This window comes from Homalodisca vitripennis, chromosome 8 (genome assembly GCF_021130785.1).
Source record: "Homalodisca vitripennis isolate AUS2020 chromosome 8, UT_GWSS_2.1, whole genome shotgun sequence".
Lineage (NCBI taxonomy): Eukaryota > Metazoa > Arthropoda > Insecta > Hemiptera > Cicadellidae > Homalodisca > Homalodisca vitripennis.
The window spans coordinates 85,207,121-85,222,328 of record NC_060214.1 but is presented as its reverse complement, the minus strand read 5'-3'; the positions used below and the strand labels follow the sequence as shown (position 1 = coordinate 85,222,328).

Genomic DNA, 15,208 nt, shown 5'->3' with positions numbered 1-15,208 from the left:
CGCCGAGATCTTGGAGTTGTTTGTACCTGCTCGGGTTAGGGAGCGCTTGCGGGTGGAACGCGTTTACCGTCCGCAGGCACCAGACAAGACGTTGAGCCATTTTGTCGGGGAGATACGGGATGTAGCCCGGGTGTTGCGCTTGAGCTTGAGCGAAACGGAGTTGGTGAGCCTTATTTTGGAGGGCATTAAACCTGAAGAACGCTCCCGTTTGATTTTTTGTAGCCGTCCCGCATCTTTTGCGGATTTGGACCGCCTCTCCATCATCTCTAGAGGGGTTCAGGATGCGGATGATCAAAGGGAGGCCATGTCGAGGCATCTTTCTCACTTCCCTCCGGGGCCGGTCCATGCTCCGGTGCAGTCTGAGCCAGCAGCTGCTCCTTCCCGTAGGCAGCCTCCTACCTGTTATGGCTGCAAGCAAGTGGGACATATTAGACCGTTTTGTCCACTTAATAAAAAAAAACTAGTAAGCTTGCGGACGAGTAAGCCCGACTCGTACCGTAAAGGTAATTTTGAGGGCAAATATGTACCTGATTTTGATGGTAAAAGGGTAGCTGGTTTAATACAGAACAGAAAGAAAACAGAAAGAAATAGACTTGGGGACAGTTATCATCGTTGGCCGAGAGGGGAGGTTGCTGCTCTGGCTGCGCAGGGAGTAAGGGCTGCCCGCTCAACCTGCCCACAACTGGATGTGCTTGTGGGGAATGTGGTTCAGAAGGCTCTGGTTGATTCTGGGTCAGCACGCAGCCTGATTTCTTTGTCGTTTTTTGAAGATCTAAAATCCTCTGGGCTAATACGGCAGGTTGAGCCTAGTTCACTTATCTGCTGGACTGCTTCACGCACACCTTTACCTATTATCTGTAGTGCCCAGATTCACATCAAAATTAATTATTTCTCTTGGGATTGGAGCTTTTTGGTGGCTAAGGACCTGACTTTTCCTTTCATCTTGGGAGCAGATTTTATCGGAAAAACTGGCATGATTTTGGATTTGGCCTCCAGTCATGTTTTCTTTGCTTTCGCCAGGCGGGTGCTCGTTCCCTTTTCAGATGTCGAGTCTCGTGGGACTGCTGCCTTAGAGATGGAAGATAAGAGCTTGACTCCTCCTGACCAACTAGGACATCTTACGCCGAAAGAGGCTGAGGACATAAGGCAGATTTGTTCCAGTTTTCCTGAAGTCCTAACTGACAAACTAGGGCACGACCAATCTCTTGGAATACGTGATTCGTCTTACAGACACCCGTCCTGTACGTTCCCATCCATATAAGCTTGCTCCTCCCAAGATGGAAATTCTGAGAAATATGATTGATGATTTACTTAAGAGTGGGGTAATCGAGCCGTCTTGCTCAAATTTTTCCAGTCCAGCGTTTCTAGTGCCGAAACCTAATGGGAAGTCCAGATTGCTCCTGGATTATCGAAAGCTCAATGCTCAGATAGAAATTGACTCCGTGCCTCTCCCCGATTTGCATTCTGCTTTCGACTGGTTTGGTAAGGCCAAGTATTTCTCCATTTTTGATCTTAATCAGGCATACCATCAGATTCCTCTAAAACACGAGTCTCGACCTCTCACTGCCTTTTGTGAGCCTTGGAATTTGTACCCGTTCACCCGAGTGCCAATGGGCTTGGCTGTGGGGGCCCAAACACTCACAAGACTCCTGGATTCTATCTTTCATGATGTCAAATTTAAGTTCGTGTTCAACTATCTGAATGACCTGCTTGTGTACAGTGAGAGTTATGAGGAGCACTTGACTCATCTAGAGGAAGTTCTAACTAGGCTGCGAGAGTCTGGCCTTACCGTCAATCCTGAAAAGGTGAGTTTTGCTCAGCCTGAAATATCGTTTCTGGGTCATCTTGTCTCTTCTCGAGGTGTTTGTATTGATCCAGAGAGAACCCAGGCAATCAGGGAGTTTCCTCCTCCTAAGGATGCCAAGGGGATTGCCCGTTTTGTGGGAATGATAAATTTTTATCGTCGTTTCATCCCCAATGTTGCTGAAGTGGCGGCCCCTCTGAACTCTCTTAGGAAAAAGGGTGCCAAGTTTGAGTGGGGTGAAGCGCAACAGACTGATTTTGAGCAGCTGAAAGAGGCAGTGATGCAGCCTCCAGTCTTGGCTATGCCTGATTTCGGTCGTAAGTTCGTCTTGCAAACTGATGCTTCCTCCTTAGCCGTTGCTGCTGTTTTATCGCAAGAAGTAGATGGTATCCGGCAGCCCATAGCTTATGCTTCACGCACGTTAACCCCTTGTGAGAAGAAGAGTTGTTCTGTTTATGAGCTGGAATGTTTGGCTGTCGTGTTTGGAATTAACAAGTTCAGGCGTTACCTAGAACATAAAGAATGTTTGTTGGAAACCGAAAACCAGGCACTTTCTTGGCTCCTTGCCCACCCCCGTCAGCTCGGGAAGATTGGTCGCTGGGTAGTCCAAATTTCTGCCCTTAAGTTCACAGTGCAGCACGTGCGAGGCACCCAAAATATCATAGCGGACACTCTGTCACGCATATATCACTTACCCAACGACCACCAGAATTTATCAGAGCCGCCATGTTGTGGCGTGCTCCTAGACTTTCCTCTGCCATTTTCGGACATTGTTCCACACCAACTTAAGGATCCCGAGCTGACTGCTATCATCAATGAGCTTAAAAACGGAGGTGCCAACCCTCCTTATTTTCTGTACCGAGGTGCTCTATGCTGCCGTGACAAGCAGCGGAGAAAACCTAAGTTAGTGCTGCCAAGCTTTCTTGTACCGATGGTCTTTCAGTATTTTCATTCTTCTCCTGTGGGCGGACATCTAGGAATTCATAAGACCATCGCGAAGATTAGGGATCAGTTCATCTGGAAAGGTATGGACCGGGATATTGCAGCTCGAGTACGTTCTTGTGAACTGTGCTCGCTAAGCAAACCCGCTCAAAATGCCAAGTTGGGTCTTTTGTCATCTGAGGTGGCGGAAAAAACCTTTGGAGAAGGTTTTCATTGACTATGTTGGGCCTCTCCCGCGTAGCAAGTCCGGAAATAAGTTCCTACTTGTTTGTGTGGATGCCTTCTCCAAGTTTGTTTGGTTGTTCCCATTGCGGAGTGCTACCGCGCAGCTCACGGTGCAAGCACTTCGTAACCATTTTTTTCAACACTTTGGAATCCCCGCCACCTTAGTTTCCGATAATGGTTCACAGTTTGTCTCCAATATCTTTAAAAGAATGTGCTTTGGGCACGGAATCCGCCATGTGACTACTTCCCCTTTCTATCCTCAACCTTCTCACGCCGAACGGTTTAATCGCAATCTTCGATCTGCTCTCATTGCCTTTCATGCGGAAAATCAGACCACCTGGGATCAACAACTACCTTGGATCCAATTTGCCTTTAATACGGCCCAGCATGAAAGTCACAAGGCGGTACCTTTCGAGTTATTATTTGGCTTTCCGCCAAACAACCCTTTGGCGAACCTTTGGAAAATTAGCGATCTTCTGCCACCTCCTGGTACTCCCAATGTGAAAGCAACTTGGGAGGCAGCCAGGCGGAATCTCATTCGGGCTAAGGAGTTAGTAAGGAGGAAGTACAACCGAGGTCGTATTGCCAATCCCTTCCAGGTGGGGGATCTAGTTTACTGCAAGGCTCACCCAGTCAGTTCGGCTGTGGATAAAAGAGCTGCTACAGGTGGACTGGTCCCCACCGCATCTTGAAGTTTCTGACTCCGGTGACTGCCCGACTGGGAGATCCTCAGTCCGGGAAGATTTTCAGGAAGGCGCACATATCCCATCTGAAGCCTTGCCGGAGTCATCCGTGATTTCTCTTTAGTCTGTGCGGGAGGGTTTTAGGTCCAGAGGCCTGATCACCTCTGCTCCTTCTTCCTGATCAAGGTTCCTGTTTTCTTCTTTGTACCCACGCAACTCTTGGAGGATTTCTTGCCTCCAACTGGATTTTCTTGGTTTTCCCTTCTGCAGACTTCAGGGTTTCCGGTTTATAATTCTTCAACCATTGGGGGGAGAGGCATTTCGTTTGGTTCTTCTTTTTGAAGAAATTAACAGAGGGGAGTTCCTCCTTTTGGGGGGGGAGTCTGAGCCGGTTCAATACCTATATCTCCCCGGCTCATGTGTGTTTTATATAGTGTATGTGTGTGTGGTTTATTGGCTGCAGAGGCCACTGACCTTTTGAAGGCGTTTGGCCTTTCCGGTAGAGTGGCGTCAAGACTCCGAGCCGTGGTGTACTGGTTAGGAGTAGCTCCAGTTTAAAATTTTGTTTAATTAAGTGTTTTGTTAGTTTTGCTGAGCTGTTTTCCTTCTGACATGTGCGGCTAAGTTTACGGCCCCTCACTGATGAGGTCCAAGAGATGAGTTGATTTCCTCCTGTCATCTCTCCATCATGCGTGGTCGCAGAGAACCTTCGCTTTTGCGCTCTGCTGAAGGACGGCCACCATGATGGACATTTCTTCTAGTCAACATCTGTGATACCCTGCTCATATTCTTTATTTATTTGTTATTGTTATTGTTGCCATTGATATAGTTTATATTTTGTTATTTAATTTTAAGTTAGTTTTAGATATTATTTAGTTATTTCTTGGATTTCATTAGGAGCCCGCCCTTAGCCGAAGGATACCGGGTGGAATTGACATTTCTTGTTTCAAATTATGGCGTTTCTAATTTTTGTATGCATGTGCACCTGACAAGGATTGTTTGAGGTATATACTATTGCAGGCACTTTTTATTTTTTTTAATTTTTTTTTCATTTATAGTATATATATATATATATATATATATATATATATATATATATATATATATATATATATTTATATTGACTGGAAAGGCCTATGTTATGTCTTAGTAAATGAACCTGAGTATACTGACCACGGTGTTCTTTATTTTACCTAGTTGGTTTTGATCCGGCATCCCGTTCGCCACCATGGGCGCGCGCTTCCCTGATGGTTTGCTGTGGGTGTGCGAGCGGCGATGTACCGGTTTCAGCATAGTGAATAAAATAGCATTGGTAGTGGGTAACTATGTTAATTCATAAACATAAAGATGACGAATTAATTTTAGTTTTATTTATTGTGTTATAAATGTATGAAATAATTTGCTAATTAAAACATTCAGTGAAAAACACATTAGTTAGTATTGTGAAACGCCGCCTACCGATTCAGAATACGACGATCCATTCAGAAATGGCATCGCATAATGTACTTCACAATGTGTACCTAAAACAACCCGCCATTTCTGATTGGATAAACCTTTTGAGATGCAGTTTGCGGCATTTAACTCTACTAAGTGAGCTTTTTCAAATGAGGTATCACTCGACCCATACTTTAATTTAAGATTTCCATGTTTTCCTCTATGGGCCGTCCCCCCATGGTTGGCATGTCATGGTAATAGCAAGGAAAAATATTTTACATAGCCATATGACACTGTGAAATGTTTATAGATGTTATCTGCTACGGTTTGCAAAATATTAAGCCGTACCCAGACTTTTCAAACACCGTGTATGCACACACACACACACACACACACACACACACACACACACACACACACACACACACACACACATAAAAAATAATATGTTACTCCAATTATAAAAGGTCTTCCTTTAAGTTGCAAAACAATAAAGGTATGCATATTGAAATAACTGTTATATTACTTTTTAGAGTTTTAGTGACGCATTTTGGGAAGATAAGGTATATTTATACTGGAAATTTAGGTCATCGTCAAGTTTTATTGAAATGATAAGTGCAACAAAGATATTTACAATAATCTATAGAGAAAATAACATTTTTATGAATCTAAATATAGCATGTACACTTTAACAACATTCAGTATTAATAACATTAATATAAAAATGTGTTAGGACCAAGCGTATTTATGGAGAGTTAAACACACCAGAAAATAGAAGCGTTCTTGTTACATTATTATAAATATAATACAAAAAAGGCCTATTTGCTCGAAATACTGGATAATTTTCCGACCTCGACGACATCAAAACGAATGACAATTTTGTAACGGCCGCGGCCTCCGTGCCTTGCTCATCTACAACAATTTTGGCGGTGTGGATGGCCTTATCCAATTTAAACGCTTTAAACGTTTTAACAAAGTCACTGAGGTCGACAAACTCAAGTAACTCATCTGCTCCGAAATCCTTTAATATCTGAAAAAAGAAATTGGTATTACCATTACATAGAAACATATGGTTTAAAATCATAAAATACAAGAGGATTGATGTCTATAATGCTCCAAATAATTAATAATCTGTGAACAATAGCTTTATTTGTAGTATTTTTTTTTTAACTTAAAATTATTTATGCACTTTTGGTAGACAGACAGCTTTTTGTTGATTTTAATGATCAGTATTTGCAAAATATCTTTATATTTATAATATAACCTTAATAATAATTCATTCAGTAGAAAGCCTACGTAAAATATATTCATTGTGTGATAACGTCCAGATGGTCTTTCCATAGGTCTCTTACTAGAACCGCGTAATTATGTATTGCAAAGTTACATACAACTACTTTAAATGTAGAAAATTAATACAAATGCATGAGAAAGTCCAAAATTTATCGAATGTTTAACATCGGCCACGATTATTATAGTAGCAAACGCTTTCTCTATCTTTATTAATAATCTTACCGGTATGAGATCATATTTCTTCTCAGTTTTAAACTTCGGAATAATAACATCCATTGTTTTCATAGGACTGTGTAAAATCTGATTTAGAATCATCTCTAGTCGTTCATAAGTTAATGACCTCAGTAAATCTTGTAATGCTGTTGCATGAGATTGTTCAGGCAAAATTATGAACATGCTGATATCATCCCCCTCATACGGCAGCTCCAATCCATGTATTCCATAACTGCTAGAAAATACTAAAACAAATACAACAAATCAGATATTATGTGTTGTGTGTAGTTTCTGAAGTTAGTTGTGTATAGTTTCTGAAATGTTTTATTTATTTTGGTAAATTAATAGGGACTATCTATATTACAATATATAAAAAAAACTACTATTTATGTATATTTAGTTCATAATTCATAATTCGTTTATTGAAGAAATGCTTACATTACAGGCAATGCCTAATTACAATGAAGCAATAAAGTAATACTAAATATATTAAATAGATGATAAAAACTAAAAATAACAATTAAAGAGTTCATCTTCATGAGCTCTCAAAACAATGACAAACAAGTATAGTTTACAGCTGAGAAGTATAACATTTAAATTAACAACGTGCAAAGCAATAAAATGTGTATGGATGATGTAAAATAATAAATAGTAATAGTTGACGACAAATAATGGTAGATATCTGTAAAAGATAAATAAGTAACAACAAAAATAACAAGACTTAATATATAGCAGTTAAATAACGATAATACAAAAACCAAACTAATTTACACTGAGTGAAACACCCTGAATAAATTGGTCTAACGAGTTGCCAAACATTTCAACATTGATTGGGAGTAAGTTATGCAAACTAATCATTACATTTAATGCAGAGTTAGCCGCCAGATTGGTACACGAGAGTAACGAGGCGAAAACAATAAACAACTTCTTGAATTCAGCCGAGGGATATTGAATTGTAGCTTAGATAGCAGAGCTGAGTCGCCGAGCACACCGCCCACCAGCTTATACAGGTACACCAACATAGCCACCCGTCTCCTTTTACCCAGGGAGTCAATACCGAAAAATGATAACAATTCTGGATACGGAACGACTGTTATGTAGTTATTAAACTCTCGATAATAAAAAAAACCTCAGAAATTTCTTTTGAACATTCTCTGATAAGTCAGACTGATATGCGTAAGATGGGTTCCAGATGACTGATCCAAACTCCAATCTAGATCATACTAACACAATGTTATGGATGGGTATTTCAACCAGCTATCTCACTGTCAAACTGCAATGGGAGAACAATTTGAACATTTATTGTATACACAAGGTTAGTTACAAATAATTAATAAGTAAATATTTTGTTCTAAGAATTTATTTTCACATAGTGAATAAAATAGCGTTTCTAGTGTGTAACTAAGTTAATTCATAAAAATATAGACGACGAATTCATTTAGTTTTATTTAATGTGTTATAAATGTATGACATAATTTGCTAATTAAAAAAGTCAGTGAAAACACATTAGTTAGTAGAGTGAAACGCCGCCTACCGCATCAGAATACAATGATCCAATCAGAAATGGCAGCGCATAATGTATTTCACAATGTGTGCCTAAAACAACCCGCCATTTCTGATTGGATAAACCTTTTGAGATGCAGTTTGCAGCATTCAACTGTACTACGTGAGCTCTTTAAAATGAGATATGACTCGACCCATGCTTTAATTTAAGATGTCCATGTTTTTCTCTGTGGGCCGTCCCCCATGGTTGGCATGTCATGGTAATAGCAAGGGAAAATATTTTACATACCCATATGACACTGTGAAATGTTTATAGATGTTATCTGCTATAGTTTTTAAAATATTAAGCCGTACACAGACTTTTCAAACACCGTGTATTTACACACACACACACACACACACACACACACAGATTTATATATGGAATGTAATCTTTTATAACATAAAAATAATATGTTACTCCAATTATAAAAGGTCTTCCTTTAAGTTGCAAAACAATAAAGGTATGCATATTGAAATAACTGTTATATTACTTTTTAGAGTTTTAGTGACGCATTTTGGGAAGATAAGATATATTTATACTGGAAATTTAGGTCATATTATGTGTTGTGTGTAGTTACTGAAGTTAGTTGTGTTATAGTTTCTGAAATTTTTTATTTATTTCAGTAAATTAATAGGGACTATCTATATTACAATATATCAAAAACTACTGTTTATATTTATTTAGAGTGTTACAACCAATATAATCATGTAGTACTATTTTTGTTCCAAAAATGCATTTATTATTATATTTCTTAATTATTTTTAGGTTTTTTTTTAAAGATAAGTGTTAGAATTTTACCTACATAATTATATACACGTGAGTTTATTGCTGCTTTCTTAGGTACTAGGCCTTACCCACTGTTTAAAACTTAATTTTGTACATTAAATCCTTTGATCTATTTGGTAAAAGTACATGTAATGTAACACGATGAAGTCAGTGAATGAAAGTTTAATATGAATATTATAACATGTTTTGCTCGTGTAGGAGCTTTCTTGGTTCAAATAAATTATATTTATGACGCCGTAGCAAAGTTTTCCTTAATTTTTAGGTCAAGAAAATACAAATACATAGATCTCGAATACCTATTGCGATTACAAAACCCTGACTTTTAACTTTGTAATATAGGCAGTTAGGAGATATTACTGTACTAAACTTAATTTTTTATAGTAATCTCGGTGAAAAAATTTCAAAGGTGTTTATTTCTAGTCGTTAATTCATTTAGATTGTCCCATTAAAGTTGACGATTCGTTATAACCCCCGATAAAACAACAATAAACGTATGTAGATTTTTAGTTAATTCAGTAAAAGAGTGTCTTCTTCCTGCTATTTTATTTACTTTCGCTTTAACATATTTCTAATGCCATAGTTGAATATTCATCGCGATGCGGAATACATATATATATACACACATACGGAAGAGTAAGAAGCCTATTACGGTCTAGGTTAAAATTTTGTTATTTCAAATATAAGGAGAACATCCTTTTTGACATCCTGCAGTAATATTTCTGAATAACTTATTATACAGGTTTGCGTTATAGAGGTCTTTGTGATATACGGATATTAGTCTAGGAAGTATTGGATCGTTGAGGCACATTAGTGTTTATTTCTCTTTTTTTCCTTAAGCTAATGTTAAAATTTGATAAAACAATGCACATTTGAAATGTCTCTAAATGTTTTTTTTTTCTATTTTACTCAGTGATTTTTTCAAACACATTTACAATATTAAATGTTTATTCAGCTATTCAGGTCGGAGAGGAATACAGCTAATTTAAGATCATGATAATCGGTATAAATTGCTTGAGTAATAAATTATATAACAAACGCAAATTAGTTTTATTTATGACTATCAATAAATGTCTGTCCACAGATACGTATATATTAGCAATGACGTTTTAATAAATGAACTAAATTTTTATGATAACATTATTTATAAGGAGATGACGTAGTAGTATTATTGTCATTGTTTTAATTTATAAGTAAATTTTATCCTGGTCTTCCCAGTAAATTGCTCGGGTTTACTAAAAATCAAACACTGTTTTGCTTCAAAAATATTAACGGGTAAATCCTTTTTAACAACTTACTGTGAAATCTGATAAGTAATCGCATGTCACGCTTACAAAAATTATTTGAGTTAAAATTACGTACAGCACATAGCAGAAATTCATAGTAGATTCATGCAATCCCTAGTAATAGGAATAAAAGCCATTATAACCACTTATAGTCAAAACAGGTTTTGACTTATATATTTCGCATTGAGGGCACATTGTTGGTTGCTAAAGCTTGCTTGACGTGAACAGAAGTGTTAAAATTACATTGAAGGTGGCGGTTTCACAGATTACTTCATATTGCATTGACTAATGTTGATGCAAAGGAGTATCTTTGTAATGCGTTTATCATAACTAGGGAATACATGGTCTACATTAGGGACAAGAATTGAGTGCTGAAATGTTTAAGATGGAACCAATACAGGTGGGATGGATTTGGCAAAATAAATATCTCTTAGAATTACAAGCGGTATTACACACATCTCTAATTAGAAACAGATATAGATCTGCGTAATTAGAACCCATACAACTCACCGGCTCTGAAACTACTCCTTTTGTTCATCATTTCAGATTGTCTTTTAGATCCATTAGCCATGTGAAAATCTTCAGGGGAAGTCTTATCTTTATTGAATCTCGACTTCCATAATCCTTTGAAGTAAACGGCGTTCACCTTATAACAATTCACACAAATCATTATTTCTGTATAATTTCTATAAATTTTAAATAGATACTGTAATAAATTCACCTTTAAAGAAGAAAGTAACTTTGAAAGTAAAGTGGGAAATTTGAGTTTGATTCCTTTTCCTATCACAGCCTTGACTCCTGAAGTCATGGTTGTCTAAAAAGTTCGAACAAAAGTCGCTGACAAAGAAGCACAAAACGAACCTTGCTCTTCGTTTGGACATCACAGCCACATGAACCGAAAAATATCGGTGAGTATAAACTATGTGAACATTTATTTTAATCGTCTCAATCTTTTACTCCTAATATGACTACGTTAAACGTAGTGAACTATGTAAGTATGTGTATTCATGTCACCACTCTTTTATTGTATATATTTTATCGTGAAGTGATCAGCGCATATAAATGGGTACTATCATAATTTAAATATCCTAAATAAAAACGTTTTTAATTTATTAGTAAAATTTAACCCTTTTTTTCAATAACACAATTCAAGACCATACTTTTAAATGTTACATGACAGAGTTCCCGCCTTCAAAGCGATAATTTCCTGCTAGGAATGAATGGCAAAACTTTATAGTGATTCCGTTATATATCAGGTATTACTTTTTAGAAAAGATGATTGATAACAAGTATGATGCACAATTTTGTAAAAGTTAGCTAAACCTTCAATATTTATATATTTAGATTAAAATAGATTACTTAGCAATAAAAACTCTTAAAACCGTTTAACCGTTTAAATAAGGGAATGGATTAAAAACTTGTTGTAAAATTTTAATTGAACCCTAGTAATACAATTATTAATAAATTATAAAATATATAATTTACTGTTAAATATGTAATGTTACTGTGGCACGTAAATATGATAGTGTACTAAGTTTCTTTAAAATAGGCGTGCTTCAGTATATAAAATGAAACCTTTATTATTTGTTATTTTGGTTTGGTGGTTTGTGAAGATGTTTAAACATATATTTTCTTTACAATAAGTATATTCTGTTTATTTTTAATTTCACGAAGGGTAAGTTTGAGTTTTTGTTAATTCTGTTTGCTAAGCTATAAAGATTGTAACGATAAATTAATTTATGGGATTAGAAGATATAGATAGTTATAGTCTCTGCAACCGCAAATGAACTCTTTATTTAAATAAACTTATCTGGTGGAATCCCTCATCAGGCTTTGCCTTTGGGACCCTATGTTCCTAATAAAATTATATTTTATTTGTCATAATAGAATTTTATATTATGTTAGTATACATATGCAATACGCATATGATTTTGTGTTGGTACTTATATTTGTGTTTTTTTAGGAAATAAATCATTTATTCATATTAGTTATTGTACACATAAACAAAATTTGAAAAGTCCAACACCAGTTAAACGTGAACTTAAGTTAGAAAGGCACATATTTGCTCTCAGAATAGTACACAATATGGATAACTTTAGCTCTACAACTTACCAATAGTAGTGATGTGGACTTATCTAGAAATCCCTCTGGTATACAATCCACAATCATGTTTCTTGTTTGCATTTCGATCCATTTATTTATATTTTTTTTACGCGTATACTCCAACTCATTGTTAAAGTCTACCACAGAGTATTCAGTTGAAAAGATATGTTTTATGCAATCTCTTATGCCAAGGCCCTGCTGTACGTACATTTTATTGGCATTGTCGAGTTCGTAGTCATTTGTGGTATTACTGTTCCGCTCATTCTGTTCTCTTTCTAAAGCGTAGATTCCAACTACATCATTTTTAGTCTGAAAATTATATAGGTGTTTATAAAGTTGCACAATATACATCTGAAACATTGTTAATAATTTAACGCTTAATGTAGTGCCAAAAATCATATATTTTTTATTTCTAAATTTTTCTTTTATATTTACAGTTAGTGGTTGAGATTGATTATACTTATTGTGTAGATATTTGTGTACTCCTGACATAATCATTCATAGCATGGTCTAGATACCTGCACTTTGTATAGATTTTAATAAATTTTAAAATAAAAAATAACAAATGATAAAGGAAAATCATAAGCAGAACAGTGAGTTATAATTTTTGAATATATAAAATTTTTACTTACAACATACGTACCCCACGCTGAGCAATAAAAAAATTTTAATTTTCATTATAAAAATAAAACTTTCGTATATTATTTACTAAATATTTATTGAACTTTCGTATAGTTGTGTCATATTTTTGCACCTGAAAAAGACGGCATATTCCAATTCAATTTTAGAGTATAGGTTTTTGAAACTCATAAATGCTAATTATAATAATCCAGCTTTTACATAAAATATTGTCAGTAATGAATTCCTAATTTTACACGAAAAACTTTTTACAAAGAAAAACTAAACTTAATATTTTAACAGAAAACACAGTAATATCTCTTTTTATTATTAAGGCACGTATAAACCTATAAACCTTAATTCATAAATAATTCTATTTATCAGGAACATCGCATTTTCGAATGAACAATGAGAAAATGTATTAATAATTTACCAGGTTATGAGGTATATGAAGAAATTTTCTTAAGGTATCCTCAGAACAGCCAGAGGTTGCAAAAAGTAATAGCTGGAAGGCCGAGAAAATGCTGTACGGTGAGAGGAATACGTTCTGGGTCGGATCCTTAGAAGCTATAGAACGTAGTAGGTCTACTGCCAGTTCCATGCGACTGTTCCTCAGCGTCTCTACTTGAGCGTCGCCGACAGACACTACAGAGAGCGGACACTGCTGTGCCACCACAGACCAAGGCGCAGCCAAGCCAGCGATGACGAGGAGTTGTATCTAGACATCGTTAACGATCTTTACACAAGTAAGTACAAATATTTATTTAAATAATGTTCCCAAATCAGTATCTTCTTATTGTATCTCTTTGCATTGTATTAAAAATTAAGTATCCTAAACCATTAAGCATAAATTTTTTATTGAAGGCTTTAACATAAGAACTGTCTGAAAGTTTATTTTTATTGCCTGACTTTTATTCATTTAATTCATTGAGTTCAAAGAACGAATGGAGAAGTGTAATTTTATTTTTTAATTTGATGAGTAAATTCATATAGTTTCAACAAGTGTATTCATATTTTTGTTAAATTAGCAAGTAATATGATCCGATATTCCTTAAACATTATATTGTATCTGACCTTTGAATATAGGATAGTATACAATCCTTAAACGGCGATTAGACCACTTATTAACTATCTCTCATTTTCTAATACCAATAAAACCTAAGCCGGTAGCAATACATGCATAGTTGTAAAAAGAAATTGTTTTTACCTTGTTAAGGACTTTTTACTTAGTTGTATTTTATTTGCAATATCGTTTATACTGCTTGATTTTGCTTCAAAGGAATACAAATCAGGCTTTCCTGAGGTTTTAATTAAAAATTCAAATCTTTATCTCATCCAATTCTTGAGATATACATTAACATAATGATATAGAAAGGAAATTTTATTGTCTACATCCTTAGTAGAAAAAGGTTAACTATGCTAACCTACAGTAACAGGACTCAATGATGAGACAACTGATGGATGGACATGAACTGTCATCGAACTCTTCAGAACTTAATCGTTCCGATAAAAAATTTTAGATGCTAAAATATTACCCTTTCTTACTAACATGGTTAATCATACTATTGACGTAAAACGTTAGTTAACTACCAGCAACCGTAAGGAGTAGCGTGCACAAAAATTAAATTCATGTTGGTAATATAGAAAGGTACCTTCATAACAATTTCAAACCTATTCATCGAATCTTTCTCTAGACGTCGCAATGACAGACAGATAAGCAGTAAAATAGATATGAAAGTTTTCCAGCTCCACGAGTAATGACTATAGTGAACTTTCAGAAAGTAAATCCTATTTGTTATTAAACACGAGATCGGTATCAGAAATTAATATATTTTATGGTATTAGTTTTAAGAAAATGTCGGCAAGATACCTAAAGTAATATACAGAGAATCCTAGAACACACTTCCAATCTTTCCAGGCATTAGTTTTAGACCAAAGACAAATCAAAACATAATAATCAAACTTTCTAAAACTCCATATTTACTGAAACTGCCACTATTTCGTAACATATTTTTGTAGTAAGTTAAAATTTGGTTTAATGTTTTATAACGTGAAATCCTAATAACAGTACCACTAATGCCTTTTTAAGGTTCATTATTAAATGGAAGAATATTTAAGTGTATTTAAATAAAATGCGATAAAAAGTTATTTATATCCCATTTTAGTTATATAATTGAGTTAAAACCCACTGATGACAAATTTTAAAACTTTATTTAGTCATAAGGGAGATAATAAGGTAATATTAAACATATATAAAACTATATTTTTTATTATATGACAG

At 35.5% G+C, this 15,208-nt stretch overlaps 1 protein-coding gene across 1 annotated transcript in view; it reads right to left on the bottom strand.

The window, feature by feature from the left end:
- Positions 1 to 5,669: 5,669 nt before the first annotated feature.
- Positions 5,670 to 15,208, bottom strand: part of LOC124368257 (serpin B3-like) — a 255,044-nt gene continuing 245,505 nt past the window's right edge. The window contains exons 2-6 of the mRNA XM_046825533.1: positions 13,361 to 13,645; positions 12,319 to 12,618; positions 10,717 to 10,852; positions 6,601 to 6,836; positions 5,670 to 6,118 (exon numbers count right to left, since the gene is read on the bottom strand). Of these exons, the coding sequence (XP_046681489.1) occupies positions 5,834 to 6,118; positions 6,601 to 6,836; positions 10,717 to 10,852; positions 12,319 to 12,618; positions 13,361 to 13,645 (1,242 nt within the window). The 3' untranslated portion in view covers positions 5,670 to 5,833. The remainder of the gene's footprint in view (positions 6,119 to 6,600; positions 6,837 to 10,716; positions 10,853 to 12,318; positions 12,619 to 13,360; positions 13,646 to 15,208) is intronic.